The sequence below is a fragment of the Trichoderma virens genome (assembly GCF_000170995.1).
Source record: "Trichoderma virens Gv29-8 chromosome Unknown TRIVIscaffold_81, whole genome shotgun sequence".
Classification (NCBI taxonomy): Eukaryota; Fungi; Ascomycota; class Sordariomycetes; order Hypocreales; family Hypocreaceae; genus Trichoderma; species Trichoderma virens.
The window spans coordinates 575575-589175 of record NW_014013668.1 but is presented as its reverse complement, the minus strand read 5'-3'; the positions used below and the strand labels follow the sequence as shown (position 1 = coordinate 589175).

General features: G+C 50.6%; 5 protein-coding genes across 5 annotated transcripts; 3 read left to right on the top strand and 2 right to left on the bottom strand.

The window, feature by feature from the left end:
- Window positions 1-32: 32 nt before the first annotated feature.
- TRIVIDRAFT_58613 (uncharacterized protein) lies at window positions 33-1589 on the top strand (the record flags this gene model as incomplete). The annotated part of the gene is made up of 3 exons (XM_014098877.1): window positions 33-854; window positions 919-1044; window positions 1110-1589. The coding sequence occupies 3 exons, from the start codon at window positions 33-35 to the stop codon at window positions 1587-1589; spliced, it is 1428 nt and encodes a 475-aa protein (XP_013954352.1).
- Window positions 1590-1819: 230 nt separating this feature from the next.
- On the bottom strand, window positions 1820-4548 carry TRIVIDRAFT_48076 (glycoside hydrolase family 2 protein; the record flags this gene model as incomplete). The annotated part of the gene is made up of 2 exons (XM_014098876.1): window positions 1820-3909; window positions 3966-4548. The coding sequence occupies 2 exons, from the start codon at window positions 4546-4548 to the stop codon at window positions 1820-1822; spliced, it is 2673 nt and encodes an 890-aa protein (XP_013954351.1).
- Window positions 4549-5978: 1430 nt separating this feature from the next.
- On the top strand, window positions 5979-8281 carry TRIVIDRAFT_48209 (uncharacterized protein; the record flags this gene model as incomplete). The annotated part of the gene is made up of 4 exons (XM_014098875.1): window positions 5979-6029; window positions 6254-6285; window positions 6375-6434; window positions 6508-8281. 4 exons carry the CDS (start codon window positions 5979-5981, stop codon window positions 8279-8281), a joined length of 1917 nt encoding a protein of 638 aa, XP_013954350.1.
- A 75-nt stretch (window positions 8282-8356) lies between these two features.
- On the bottom strand, window positions 8357-10888 carry TRIVIDRAFT_48285 (glycoside hydrolase family 31 protein; the record flags this gene model as incomplete). Its single annotated transcript, XM_014098874.1, has 1 exon — window positions 8357-10888. One exon carries the CDS (start codon window positions 10886-10888, stop codon window positions 8357-8359), a length of 2532 nt encoding a protein of 843 aa, XP_013954349.1.
- Window positions 10889-11609: 721 nt separating this feature from the next.
- Window positions 11610-13506, top strand: TRIVIDRAFT_193123 (uncharacterized protein; the record flags this gene model as incomplete). The annotated part of the gene is made up of 6 exons (XM_014098873.1): window positions 11610-11667; window positions 11749-12162; window positions 12228-12325; window positions 12384-12496; window positions 12549-12734; window positions 12795-13506. The coding sequence occupies 6 exons, from the start codon at window positions 11610-11612 to the stop codon at window positions 13504-13506; spliced, it is 1581 nt and encodes a 526-aa protein (XP_013954348.1).
- Between the last annotated feature and the right edge of the window lie 95 nt (window positions 13507-13601).

The window sequence follows — 13601 nt, the reverse complement described above, 5'->3', positions numbered from 1 at the left end:
ATGATGCGCCGCAGCCTCATCCTGCCGCGGCCATGGATCCGGTTCGGCGAGCTCAAGTTGAGAAGAGCCTCAAGCGCAAGCTTGATGCGCGCTGCTCGCTCTTCATCCTCATCTACATCATGAACTACTTGGATCGCAACAACATTGGTGCGGCGCGTCTCAAGGGCTTGCAGAAGGATCTCGGGCTCAATGACACCCAGTATGCGACATGTCTCAGCATTCTGTATGTTGGGTACATTCTCATGCAAGTCCCGTCCAACATGTTCATCAACCGCATCACGCGCCCATCTCTCTACATCTCCTGCGCCATGATTGTTTGGGGCCTCATCTCCACACTCTCTGGCCTTGCCAGGGACTTCAAGGACCTGGTTGTCATTCGGTTCTTCCTGGGATTCATCGAAGCTGCCTTCTTGCCGGGTGCTCTGCTCATCCTGTCCAAGTGGTACACGCGCCGCGAACTCACCACGCGAAATGCTCTCCTCTTTTGCGGTAACCTCATCTCCAACGCCTTCTCATCGCTGGTGGCGGCCGGAGTATTGTCCAATATGCAGGGTACACTGGGTCACGCTGCATGGCGATGGCTGTTCTACATTGAAGGTGCTGCCACTATGGCTATCGCACTGTCTGCGGCCTTCATCCTGCCCGATCTGCCCACTAATGCCCGTGGCTTCACTGAAGAGGAGAGGCAGGTTGCCCAGCTGCGTATGCTTGAGGATGTCGGTGAGGCGGATTCGGACTCCTCTGAACAGGGAGTCTTCGACGGTCTTATCATGTGTGGCAAGGACGTCAAGGTTTACCTCATGATGCTTACACTGACGGCTTATGTCGTTGGTCTGTCTTTCAACGCCTTTTTCGTAAGTGCTGCTACTACCATCTACCAAAAGCAACTGAAATGAGTGTTGATTAACCATCCGACAGCCTACACTGACTGGAACCCTTGGCTTTGGTTATGTTCCTACCCTTCTGATGAGCTCTCCCCCTTGGGTCTTTGCTTGTCTCGTCTCGCTCGCTGTTTCGTGGAACGCTGATCGCACGCAAGAAAAGGTGGGTTACTACCATTACTTACACACACAAACTTTCGCGCACTTCGAAACTAACACACGTTTCAGTTTTGGCACATCACCGGCCCAATTATCATGGGAATCATTGGCTTCATCATCTCCATGTCCACCCTCAACGTTGCTGCCCGCTACGTCGCCCTCTTCCTGCAAGCCGGTTCCTATGCTGGATTCATCGTCTTCTACAGTTGGATCAGCTCTTCGTTCCCTCGTCCGCCCGCCAAGCGTGCAGTTGCCATTGCCATGGTCAATGCCTTCAGCCAGCTCGGTAATGTGGCTGGCTCTTACGTCTGGGCTCTGTCCGAGAACGGCTACCGCAAGAGCTACGGTATCGTTCTGGCCATGTTCGGCGTCACCATTGTCGGCAACTTTTTGTTCAAGATGATCCTTAACAACTTGAACAAGAAGCTTGAAGAAGGTGAGATGGCTTGGGAGGCGAAGCCAGATGTTACGGAGAAGACGGCACAGGCCGAGATGGAGGACTTGGATGAGGCTCTGAGGATGAGAAAGGGCTTCCGATACCTTGTATGAGTTTTTTTGATGATTATGATAAGACGGGTTGCTCGAACATGTAGGCGAAGAGAGATGCATGTGGAGAGGCTTGTATTGTAAACTAGCATGGAGCATTGACTTTGATATGGGGAAATGTACGACTTTACGATTGGTCAGCAATGATGAAGAAATAACAATTTAACATAATTTATTTCATTATTGATTACTGGTTAACTATAAGAGCTGTTGTGGTGTGCATCCTGCTACAACTACAGCTTAACAGTGGTGGCCGCGATATTCCTGCCACTGACCTGGATGCTGTCACCACTGGCATCCCATCCTCCTACCTCTAACTGCAGCTTCTCTTTTGGCCAAAGAGTCACATAGTTGTCAGACCAGGAGACAGGGTTAACATCATTGCCGCTCTTATCTACAAGAGTTAAGCGGATAAAGACAGCCGGCACAGAAGACTTGTTTTCGAGCGTGACTGTGCGGGTTTGTGTTCCTGGAACGCCGGCTACGCGCCTGCTGCTACCAGTCGTCACAGAGATCTGAGCGGCAGACAGCTTGTTGAGAGGAGTATAGTCGACAAAACTGGTGACTTGAGTGTAATACCAAGTTGAGCTATCCCAGTCGAGCTTATCGATCGAGTTGGTGACCCAGTAAACGTTGCGGCTCAGAACATTGCCTTTGCTGTCAGACAGAATCAAGCGCAGGAAGGCAACGCTTGACAGCTTGCCAATCTGGCTGGAGATGTCGGCAGCCTTGAAGCCCGAGTTAGCCTTGGTGTTGATGTTAACAGACTGCTTGGCGATTTGCTTGCCATTCGTGTCAATGAGCTCAATGTCAACCTTGCGGGGGCCCGTCTGGTCTAGCGAATGGTTGATAACCCAAACTTCCTTCTTTTGGTAGTTGTACGCAACGTGCTCAATACGGGAGCCAACCTTGGTGCCGAAATAAGAGCCAGCAGGGTGCATATAGTAATCAAACTGGTTCCAGTGAAGACTTGGCCAAGCGTTGTTGAGCATCCAGTAGATGTTACCGGTTGCAGGGCGGCTGGCTGTCCACAGAGAGGAAAAGCCCTCGTATTGAGCTCGGGTCGCTTCGTAGTCCATCATCTGGGCCTTAAGAAGATAGTCGTCGAGGGAGGTGGGGGCACCGTAGCGCTTGAAGAGACCTTGGTTGTAGATCTTGCGGTTATAGAACGAAGACACGTTGGTGGACATGTGGTACAGGTTCTTGTTAGGGTTCTTCCACAGATCATTCAGATCACTCTGGCTGAGGAACCTCTTGAGAGAACCCAACTCGGGAGTGCCGACACCAGCTCCCAGCTCAGAGCCGAAACCAAAGGCAGCACCCAAGCGGTCCTCGGAAGGCTCAGTGTCATACCAGTAGTTGGGTGGCACCCAATCGTAGGGGCCGTCCATCTTCATGCCACCAGGACCAAGCAGTGCCGGGAAACCGCGCTTGGAGGCAGAGGCAATGATGGGAGTCTGCCAGCCAGCATTCTTCAGGGCGTTGACATAGAGCACAACCGCCTCGTCGTTGGGCCAGAAGTCACTTCCTACGAGGAACGTCAACACACTGGGGTGTGGCTGAAGCATGGAAGCCTCGTGAATCATGCTGTAGTTGGCCGTCTGGTAGTCGTTGTCATCCCAGACAGGTGGCGGGAAGATGGCAAGTTCATCGTTATAAGCCCAAGCCTCCCACTTGTCACAGCATTCCCAACCAGGCATGACCATCAATCCGTACTTGTCGCAAATCTCATACAGCTCTGGGTGCTCCATCTTGCCCTCGAGACGGATGGTGTTCTGGTGCATATCCAGCATATACTCGACAATGCGGGTGAAACGATCGCCGTCCCATCGCAGGAACATATCAGCGCCATAACCACCGCCTACGACTTGGAAGGGATGACCATTGACGCTGTACTGGGTGTCGTTGTACTGGTTGACAAAGGACGTGACTTTGCGAACGCCAAAGTTGGTCTGGGCGGTGTCCGAAACAGCTTTGTTGACGGAGAAAGTGACCTTGGCATTATACAGAGGCTGGTCACCCCATTGCTTAGGCCACCAGATCTTTGGCTTCGCAATCGTCTTGGTGAACTCAACAAGCTTCTTCTCACCAGGTGCAAGCTTAACCGTCTGCTTCAGAGGCCCTCCAGAGCATGAGTTGCCAGACACAACGGCTTCGGCATCGAGAACGACTGCAACGTTCTCCAGGTTCTGGGCTTCGGCACGGATAGTAACCTTGGCAGGGCTGCTCTCAACTGGGACGGCAATGTCGACCACTACACTGATGGGACCCATAGAGACGGAGCCGGTTTCCTTGACGGTGATATCACGCCAGATTCCAGTTCCTGATTATCAAAGTCAGCAATTGATCAGAACACTCAGAATTAAGACTTTTCCTGACCGTTATCAGGGGGGTACGGATTCCAGTCAACGTATCCGAGCGCAAAGTCGTACAGATAGTCCGTCGGGTGGACTTGGACGACGAAGGCGTTGTCTTTGGCGGCAAGGCTCGTGATGTCGTAGGTGCGGCCGGCATACGCACCCGCCTGGTATTCGGAGTCGGCAATCTGCTGGCCGTTGAAAAAGAGATCGGCTTTAGACGTAATGCCGTTTGTTTGCAGAATAAAGTGCTTGCCCTTGGCGGGTGCCAGCGCAAACTCATGGCGATAGAGCCAAGGAACCGAAAACTGGCCCCAGTTGAAGTGATTGAGGTTGTCCGAGTACCACAGATCTTCATCCTTGTAGATTCCGGCATTGAGAAGACACGCCATGAGCGTGCATTTCGATGTGCCGGCGTGATACCATGCTGAGGTGTCGACACCAGGCTTGGACAGCCCCTTGAGATCTTTAGATACCTCCGAGGAGCTCTTCAAATCCCAGTCTGGAATGGGGACCTTATCACCAGCCTTGGACGTCAACGGAGTGCCAGCTGCGGAGGCAAGGCCGCTGCCCAGCAGAAGGGCGGCGACAGCTTTGGCGATCATGTTTTGTGGCCGCTGTTTAGAGTAGCTTTGGCCGTCTACACGGGTCTGCACAGAGTCCAGGTCTTCCCATGTCGCGTCACGGGCCCTCGGCTGTCTTTATAACAAAAAGCGATATCCATTCCTCTTTCCCCATGGGTTCTATTGCGTAGCTGACCCAGTTCCTAGTACCACGCGTCCAAACCTTTCAGGAAAGAGGCGCTCTCTGCTGAATGCTCCGTACTCATCCTCGTACAAGCTGTACCACCAATTCTCCGTCCACTGTTCCTTGTCCTACATGGATTGCGATTCCCACAAGCTCTTGGGCGACGAGCATTGCCAGGGCGTAATACAACGTTACCTTACTAACTTGGAAAAGCACAGAAGGCCTCGGCTGTTAATTGAGTGGGCGAGGTTGCACCCAGATTTGAGCTTAAGAGATTCTGGCAGCTTGTTCCTGACGAAGCGGGGAAGCAGGACAGCCAACGGCAGGGGTCTTTGCACAGCTTGATTACCGCATCTACTTGCTCTAACCATAAACCTCAATGCAAGTAAGCATATCAGGCGGTATGGGATGACCTTGTCTCGTATCGGGAACTGTTTATCTTCCCAAAAAGGCAATTGAAGTGCTTGCTATCTTGGTGCGTAATGCATCACCAGCAGCCTCATACATGTGCTACATAGTACTTTACTTGGAGCTGTGGCTGGGGCACCCGCCATTGAGAGGGAGGATGTCGATGCCCAGACTGCCAAGTCCAAGATGCCATCTGCATTGTGCAGATCAGCCCTTCGCTCTCCGTTTCTGCCTCCTCACCCTCCGCAGTGGATCCATTGATAGAGGTAGACAAGTGCGGAGTAGCTCGAGTTGACGGAATTTTCCACCACTTGATAAGCTTAGTTCGGCAAACCATCGGCCGACCAGGGTTTGAGGTAGCACTTCGGATACGAAGCTGCAAAGTCTGGGGTCAAGGCGGATCTGCTGAGACAGAGTTGTCGTAGCACTTTGTAAGTACTTGCCAGCAGCCTGATACGATGAACACGAGCCGGATTGATGATTCTCCTGAGAGAAAATGTAACTGTACGCACAGACGAAGTAACCAATTGGCATTGATGTCAATACTTGGCTGGAAAAAAAGCAGCCGGTAACAAGTGCCATCGCCTTGGAGCATCTAGTCTTTTAGTCATCATGTACGACGGTGCCAATTCAACCCCCCACCCATCTAGACCTCCTCTCGTGGCGTCCTGATTGAAACGGAACTTTGTGTTTCTTGGATCAAGGCCCATGCCAGGCCCCATCGCGTCGGCTCCCATTGCCGTGGATATCCTTATCGCGATGACAAGCTGTCTAATGTTGCATCAGCCAATCCATACCTCTCATTAGCCGTTTTCCCGCCAGCATGGGACAAGATCGCTCTCCCGTTGTAGCAACTTGACGCGATTCGCCTACCACAACGATGGAAACCAAGCCATCAGACACCCCACGTATCCGCAAGAAGAGGATTCCGGTAAGCACATCCGTGCCTATAGCATTATCGCTGCAGATAGTCGCAGGCCGCTGTCATGAGGGGGCGTCCGGCCCGCCACCATGTCACGTTGATGTCTACTCGGGATGATCCGCTGCTGACAGTTGGCCGATAGAAATCGTGTAACGCATGTCGCAGATCTAAGGTGAACACAACTTAGAGTTAATAGCTTATACTTAGAAACGATAGTTGACAGTTAGTCCAAGGCTAAATGTGATGGCAAAAGGCCTTGCTCACGGTAAGTTGATTCCGGCCGTATCGACTCCCCCCGGAGGAGAGAGCTTGTGACACCTCCTCTGCCTTAACTCAGATTAACGGTTACATCAGATGCTCCGAGCTGAAAAAGATCTGCGCCTTTATCGATCCTCCGAAAGAGGCGCATCAGCTGTACGTATCATTGATCAGTTCGCCGACAATTGCGCACCATTGCATCACTAATCGTTGTATCTCAATCCTGTAGTCGAATAGAGGAACTTGAACAACAGGTTGCAGCACTAAAAGATCAACTTCTAAGAACCTCTCCTGGCTCTCACATTGAGACAAGCCACACAAATCTCAGTCAGCCGGGCGTTGGTTCACAGGTTTCATCAAACTTGGAGCAGGCAACCTTTGTTCCAGCAGCTCAATTCCACTCTGGTGAACTGGCCCTCATACGCCCATCGCACACAGAGTCACCGACAGATACTGTGTTGTCCAGCAAACAAATCAAATCCCACTTTGAGATTGAGTCTATCACAGTACCTGACTGTGTGGATGCCGGGCTTCTGACCATTGAACAAGCTGAGCAATACTTTTCCATCTTCTTTCAAGGATGTGACCACTATGTACCAGTCTTCGATCCTCGATATGACTCGTTTCAGAGTATTCGTGCGAGAAGCAGTCTACTTTTCAGCGCCATTTGTACAATTGGCTGCCGCGTTGTGATTGGAACCGATACCCAGCAATGGCACATGCTGGATTTCCATGTCAAGAGAATGCTAAACTGCGCTTTGGCAAGACCGGCTATGGCTTCGCTGGAGACGATTCAGGCATTGCTGGTCCGATCGTGCTATGCATCTGAGAGATCGCTCCTTGTCGCGGCAGCAACACGGATGGCTCTTGATCTCAATTTTCCCGATTCCTATGACGAGATGATCAATCGTTCTGCGGTGCCGGCAACACGAAGGCCTTTGACAGGCACCGACGTACATACAGTCGTTTTAATGCGGAGAGTGAGGACATGGCTTCATCTATTCGTCCTGGGTCACATCTTACACGTTGATGCTTCCGATCTACCAACCTTTAAATTTGTTGGCGACTCCCGAAGATGCCGAATCATTCTAAAAAGCCCAGCCGCAACCGAACTTGATCTATTCTTGTTCTCCCAAGTTGAGCTTAATGTAATCCGTGGCAGGATATACGACTCGCTGTCTGGTCATATAGGCCTTAGTGATGAGGACATGATGGAGGCAGTCCGCGAGGCTAGAATTGACATTTCTATATGGTTCGATGACTGGGCGCACATTTTCGAGAAGCACAGCGTTCAAGCACCCTGGCTCAGTTTCAACCTGCGTGTTCAAAAGTGTTGGGCCGAAAATATGGCTCTATGTCGTGTCGTTCGAGCTACCGGGGTGGAAAACGTTGACTTCATGTCGCCTGCTCAAAAATCGGTTGTTGCCATGGCCAAGGACGCTTTGGAGGAGCATCTGGATATCATGATTGAAGAACCGAGATTGTATATCCGCAATCTGCGATTCGCAATGGACTTTGTCTGGGCAAAGTGTGCGTTTTGCTACTTACTGCTTCTCAAGCTTTCTATTCTGTTGCCTGAGAGCAAAGGACGTTCCAGCAGAGAGCTTGTAGCACACGGCAATATCCTCTTGACTGAACTAAGCGAAGCCAGCGGTGGTAGCCACAACGGAAGCCGGAGCAATACTGGAAAGCAATATCTACAGCTTCTCCAAGCCGGCATTGAGAAGTTCAGCAGTGTCACTTATGAAGCTCATGATACGAGCCTGAGCGCTGCAAATGTCGAAAGCCTTTCATCTCGACGAGCACCTGGCTATGGCACGCAAAATCGGATAGAGTTGGACTCATTTATCCCCGAGCAGTTTATATTTGAGTGGGATTTCCCCGGCCTTACGCTTTATTCTTCATCGGCGACTGGCGTTGCCTGGCTTGATGATATCCTTGTCGAGGCGCTTAATGGGGGCGAAGACATATTTGGGTGGCTGCCGAATGACGCAGAGAGCTGAATGATAATATGAGAGAGTAATACATATATATAATATATAATTATGCATATAGTCACTTTTAATGTTTTATTTTATCTAAAGTTCAAATCTTTTCCTTCCCTCATCGTCCGTACCCAAATCACGAGCCTGGACGCCATCGGCCGAACGAACCGTTCGCGCATCTCCAGGAGGCAACACAACAACCAGTGTCTTCCAAGGCGCGACATACCCAGATGTCTCATCTCTGGAGAATTGGACCTTGATTTCAGATCCCTCAGCCGAATATGCAATAGTGTATTTGGAGATTTTATTCTTCGCGACAGCAGATACACCATCGTCTTCATACCACACCGTCTCATAGCGCTTTGAGCTAGAGCCTTGGCGAGGAGGAAAGATTTCAACTGCACGATAGTCGTCCAGTGGCAGATTGGCGACATTTTCTTTTTCTCCGGGAGACAAAACTTGCACATCTCTGCCGACTGGGATCGCTGTTCCGACCTTGGCAAGCACAGCAATACCTGCGCCGTGCCACTCCGCATCAATCGTAGCCCATTGTCCTGCTTCCAGGTACTGATAGGGAGCTTTGAGATTGATGTAGCCCTCGTCATCATCCGAGGCTTTTGGAAGATAGACTCGTGCTTGGGTAGCGCCGGGCTCGTATACGCCGCCAACCAGTAGGGCATCTCCGAGCCAAAATTGCGTCTCGCCCTCTGTAATTGGTGCCGTCCAAACCTCCGGGTCTTGCTCGTATCCCCAGCCGGTCCAACGTTGGGGAGGAAGGGCTGTTTGATGACTCTCCAGCATCAAGGAGTAGATGTAGGGGATCATGGCATATCTTCTCTTGATTGCCTTGCGAACCAAGTGTGTAATTTCCGGGTACATCCATGGCTCAATAACGTCTCCGATGTTATTTTCGTTGAGCGTCTTGAAGCAGTTGATCGCAAAGCGCTGCGAGTATGTACCAATCTGAACCCATCGAAGAAGCAGCTCAGGGGATGGCTGCGGGCCCTCGAATCCTCCAATATCGTGACCATAGCATTGCATTAAAGACATGCCTGCGTTAAGCGCAAGAGCGTTGGCGCCTTTCATGCTGGCCCAGCTAGTCGTGTTGTCTCCGCTCCATGAACTACAGGCATATCTCATAGTACCGGCAGTTGCACTTCGAGTAAGAACAAATGGGCGGGCATCTGGATCGACGGCGACAAGGGCATCATGAGATGCCTTTCCATGAAGTTCTGTGTGAAGACTCCGGCCCCAAAGACCGATTTGTGGCCTATCTTTGACATCATCTCTCACCTCGAGAGAAGGCTCGTCCAGGGCGCAAATCCAGCCGTCATCAGTGACTGTGTACTCGTTGTTGTCGTTCCAAATACAGTCAATACCTTCCTGTCTGAGCTTCTTGACACCCTCGTACCACCATTTGAACCCAGCAGCGGAGGTAAAGTCAATATGTCCGCCCTCAGCGCTTTCACCTCCGCCGGCGCTCCATAGTCGGGTTACCGCCGTCTTTTTCGTGTGGGGGTCGATGAATAGAGCATTTGCAGCTTTGAGCTTTTCGTACTCTGGATGAGTGCCAATAACGTAGGGCTTCACGTTGGCGATTAACCTCATGCCGAGTTTGTGATACTCCTTGATAAAGGCCTCTGGATCCGAAAACCGATGGCGATTCCAGGTGAACACGTTGCGAGTTTTCGGTGGCTGCTCTGCCACTGTATAGCCAGATGACATTTGATACGCCGAGCATGGAATATCGTTCTCCTTCATCTTGCGCGCAAGATCAAGCAGCGCCTCAGAGGCCGGAGGGTCGTCGAGCATTGAGTACTTCATACCGCCGGAGAGGTACCCAAATGCCCATCTCGGCACAAGAAGAGGATAGCCAGCAAGTTCCGCATAAGTTGTGATGATGTCCTTGAGAGTTTTTCCAACAATGATGTACTCTTCTAATCCTCCATAGTCTTGTCTCAAAACTTTGTAGCGACCCCACATGCCGTCCATCTCAGCCCCAATAGAGTACGAGCCCCTCGAATGAGTGGTCGAAAAGAGAGCCAGACAGCCACTCGGCGTCGCATTGATGAGAAGCGGAATGTTTTTGTACAGCGGATCAGTGCGGTAAATGTCATAGCCGAAACTGTCTGTTGCCGAAAGCTCAAATTTCCTCCCTGCCAAGTTCATGGGGGCTGCCTTTTCGCCCAGCCCGACGTACAGGGTATCTCTGTTGTAGCGCGAGTAGTGGGCAATGCCCTCGCCGTCAACAACATATGAGCGATTTGGCAAATCTTCGTGAAGAGGCCCATTCTTGCTGCCGTCAAGAGAGATTGAAACTAGAGGTGATGACTCAGTCCAGTCAATTGTTGCTGTGATTGGACCGATTTTGATCTCCTTTGTTGTGCTGGTAGAAGAAACGTTTACTGTTGAAGCCTCTATCTGTTTTTTGAGAGGAGGCACACTGGGATGAGGGGGCAGAGGGTGAGTTTTAGACGTGAAAGTTGTCCGGAACACATTAGAGCGAAGAGCATCAAGTGTGAACTGAAAGGGAAGCTGAGAATCCGTAGAGTCGAGCTGCAGCAGCTTGTCTGAAGTAGCCGTGTTCTCCACCCAGGTGGATGGGACACGCTCCTGTTGAGGCATCTTTGCAGCGTGGAAGGGTGATTTTAATGTAAAAATACAATTTCAATTGAGGAGGGAAAATGAAGTAATAGAACAGCTTTGAAAATTGGCAAAGACGAGATGGAGGGCGTTGGAGTCGATTTATATGTCGGTTTTACACGTGTATGTTTAAAGACACGACACTGGTGGTCCCCTCAATTGGGCGGATCAAGCTGCGTGGGGATCAAGACCGATTTCGGGCTTTTTTTGATACCTGCCGGGTAGTAAGACACTTCGTCTATTATGAGCCGAATTGTAATTTAACTTCTTAGGCCAAAGTACATTTGCTATTGCTTGCTTACTCTGTTCCTTCTATCCAAGGCACTTCATGAACACGAACCTGGTTCGGCTACACAGCAAAACGGCCAAAACTGTACAATCTCCGCTGAGGGGCAAATCCAGAACGGAGAAGAGTGATTGAAACCCGACGGAGAAAAATCGCCATGTCCGTGTAGCCTATCAGACAACAAGATTTTTTCCCCGCATTATGCTCTACAACCATGGTGTTTGCCCCATGGGGTTCTGTGGCGCTTTCGCTGCTTATCCGAAAGCCCTTTTCATGGAGGCCGGGGAAGAATCAGGTGAACTGTGGATGTTTATAAATATCATAGAGGATTGCCTGCAACTGTAGCGGTCAAGTATTGTGGTCTGGGCCACATCATCACTCCCATAGTCTCCATTTCTTGTGTCGATCAGTACAATCATGGCTGCTCAAAAAGACAATCCTGATATTATTCACCTCGAAACCCCTACGGGCCAAGGTGACTCCAACTCCAAGAACATCACCAACGAAATCACCCCTGTCCCAAATCCTAACACCGACACTCCTCTTACGGGCAGAGACAAAGCTGCCCAGTTCCTCAAGCAAGCCAACCAGGGCAACATCATCGTTACTCCTAGTGAGAATGCTCGTGTCCTCCGCAAGATCGACCTCCACCTCCTCCCTATCGTCCTCTTCGTCTACTGTCTCCAGTCACTCGATAAGACAACTCTGTCCTATGCGTCAGTCTTCGGTCTCATCGACGACACGCATCTGCAGGGCCAGGAGTTCTCATGGCTAGGCTCCGTGGTGTATGTCGCCCAGCTGGTTTTTCAGCCGCTGGTGGCCTATGCCCTGGTGAAGTTTCCAGTTGGCAAGTTCTGTGCGACCATGGTGTTTTGCTGGGGTGCGGTGTTGTGTGGCATGACGGCAGCGAAGAGTTTCGGAGGGCTGATGGCCGCGAGATTGTTGCTAGGAGCGTTTGAGGCTTCAGTTGGTAAGTTTCTCTTCTTCGAGTGTGATAATCATTGTCGAACGTTTTGGCTAACTGGTATAAAATAGCCCCGACCTTTATCGCAGTTGTACAAATGTGGTACCGCAGAAAAGAACAGACCACTCGAAACGCCTCTTGGTATGCAATGCTTGGAGTTGTCAACATGGTAAAGCCGAAACCACGAGCCTACATAATAAACTGAACCGCTTCTGACGACTATATAGCTCGGAAGTCTCCTTACATATGGCCTGGGCCACATCAAGTCTACTCTTCGACCCTACCAGATCATCTTCCTCTTTTGTGGCTGCATCACCGTTGCTTTTTCAATAGTCATGTAGTACGTTGAACAATACTCCCCTTTCTAAAACGCACTTCTCACATATACGCAGCCTTTTCATGCCCGATTCTCCCATGGAGGCAAAATTCCTTAAGGAAGACGAAAAAGTCATCGCTATTGAACGTCTGCGTATGAACCAGATGGGCATCGGCTCTGGTGTCTGGAAATGGGAGCATGTTCGCGAAGCCATGCTAGACCCAAAAACGTGGCTCTGGTTTTGCCTCATGCTTACCATCTCGTAAGTTCAGACCCATTTGCCACTGGGATTCAACGATAACTAACACCGATGCTTCAACAGGATTCCCAGTGGCGGCATCTCTACCTTTGGTCCGCTTATCATTCAGTCCTTCGGTTTCAGCTCCTTCACCACGATCCTCTTCAATATCCCCTTTGGCGCCGTCCAGATGATTTCCACACTAGGCGGTGCTTGGGTATCTGACAAGATACACATGAAATCCGCTGTTCTCCTATTCCTCTGCCTTCCCCCTATTGCGGGCTGTGTCATCCTTCTCGTTACCGGCCGTGCTCCATCAGACCGAGCAGTTCTGTTGGTTGGCTACTACATCATCTCCGTCTATCCTGGCATTTCTCCTCTCATCTACTCCTGGTCTGGCCAGAATACTGCCGGCGACACCAAGCGCAAAGTCACTACCGGTATGCTCTTTGTCGGAGCGAGTGTCGGTAACATTATTGGTCCACAGCTCTTCAAGCCCAGCGAGAAGCCACGCTACGACCGAGGTCTGCGATCAAATCTTGCACTTTTCGTGGTACTGGCAGTCTTGATTGTTGCGGGGATGCTGTGGATCAAAGTCCTCAACACGCGACAAGCGGCGAGACGGCGAGCGCTCGGCAAGTCCGAGGTGATCCGGGATCTCAGTATGATGGATAGGAAGGGAGGTGATAATGAATACGAGGAGGAGGGTATGAACATAGCGGATGATAATGTTGGGGATAAGGCGTTTGAGGACGTGACGGATTTGCAAAACGAGGATTTCATCTATGTTTATTGATATGTGTTAACGAGTGGGTATATATATCCTAAAAATTGCCGATATACTAAATCTATAATATTTGAGTTGATGAGTATGTACAAAATCTATAATAG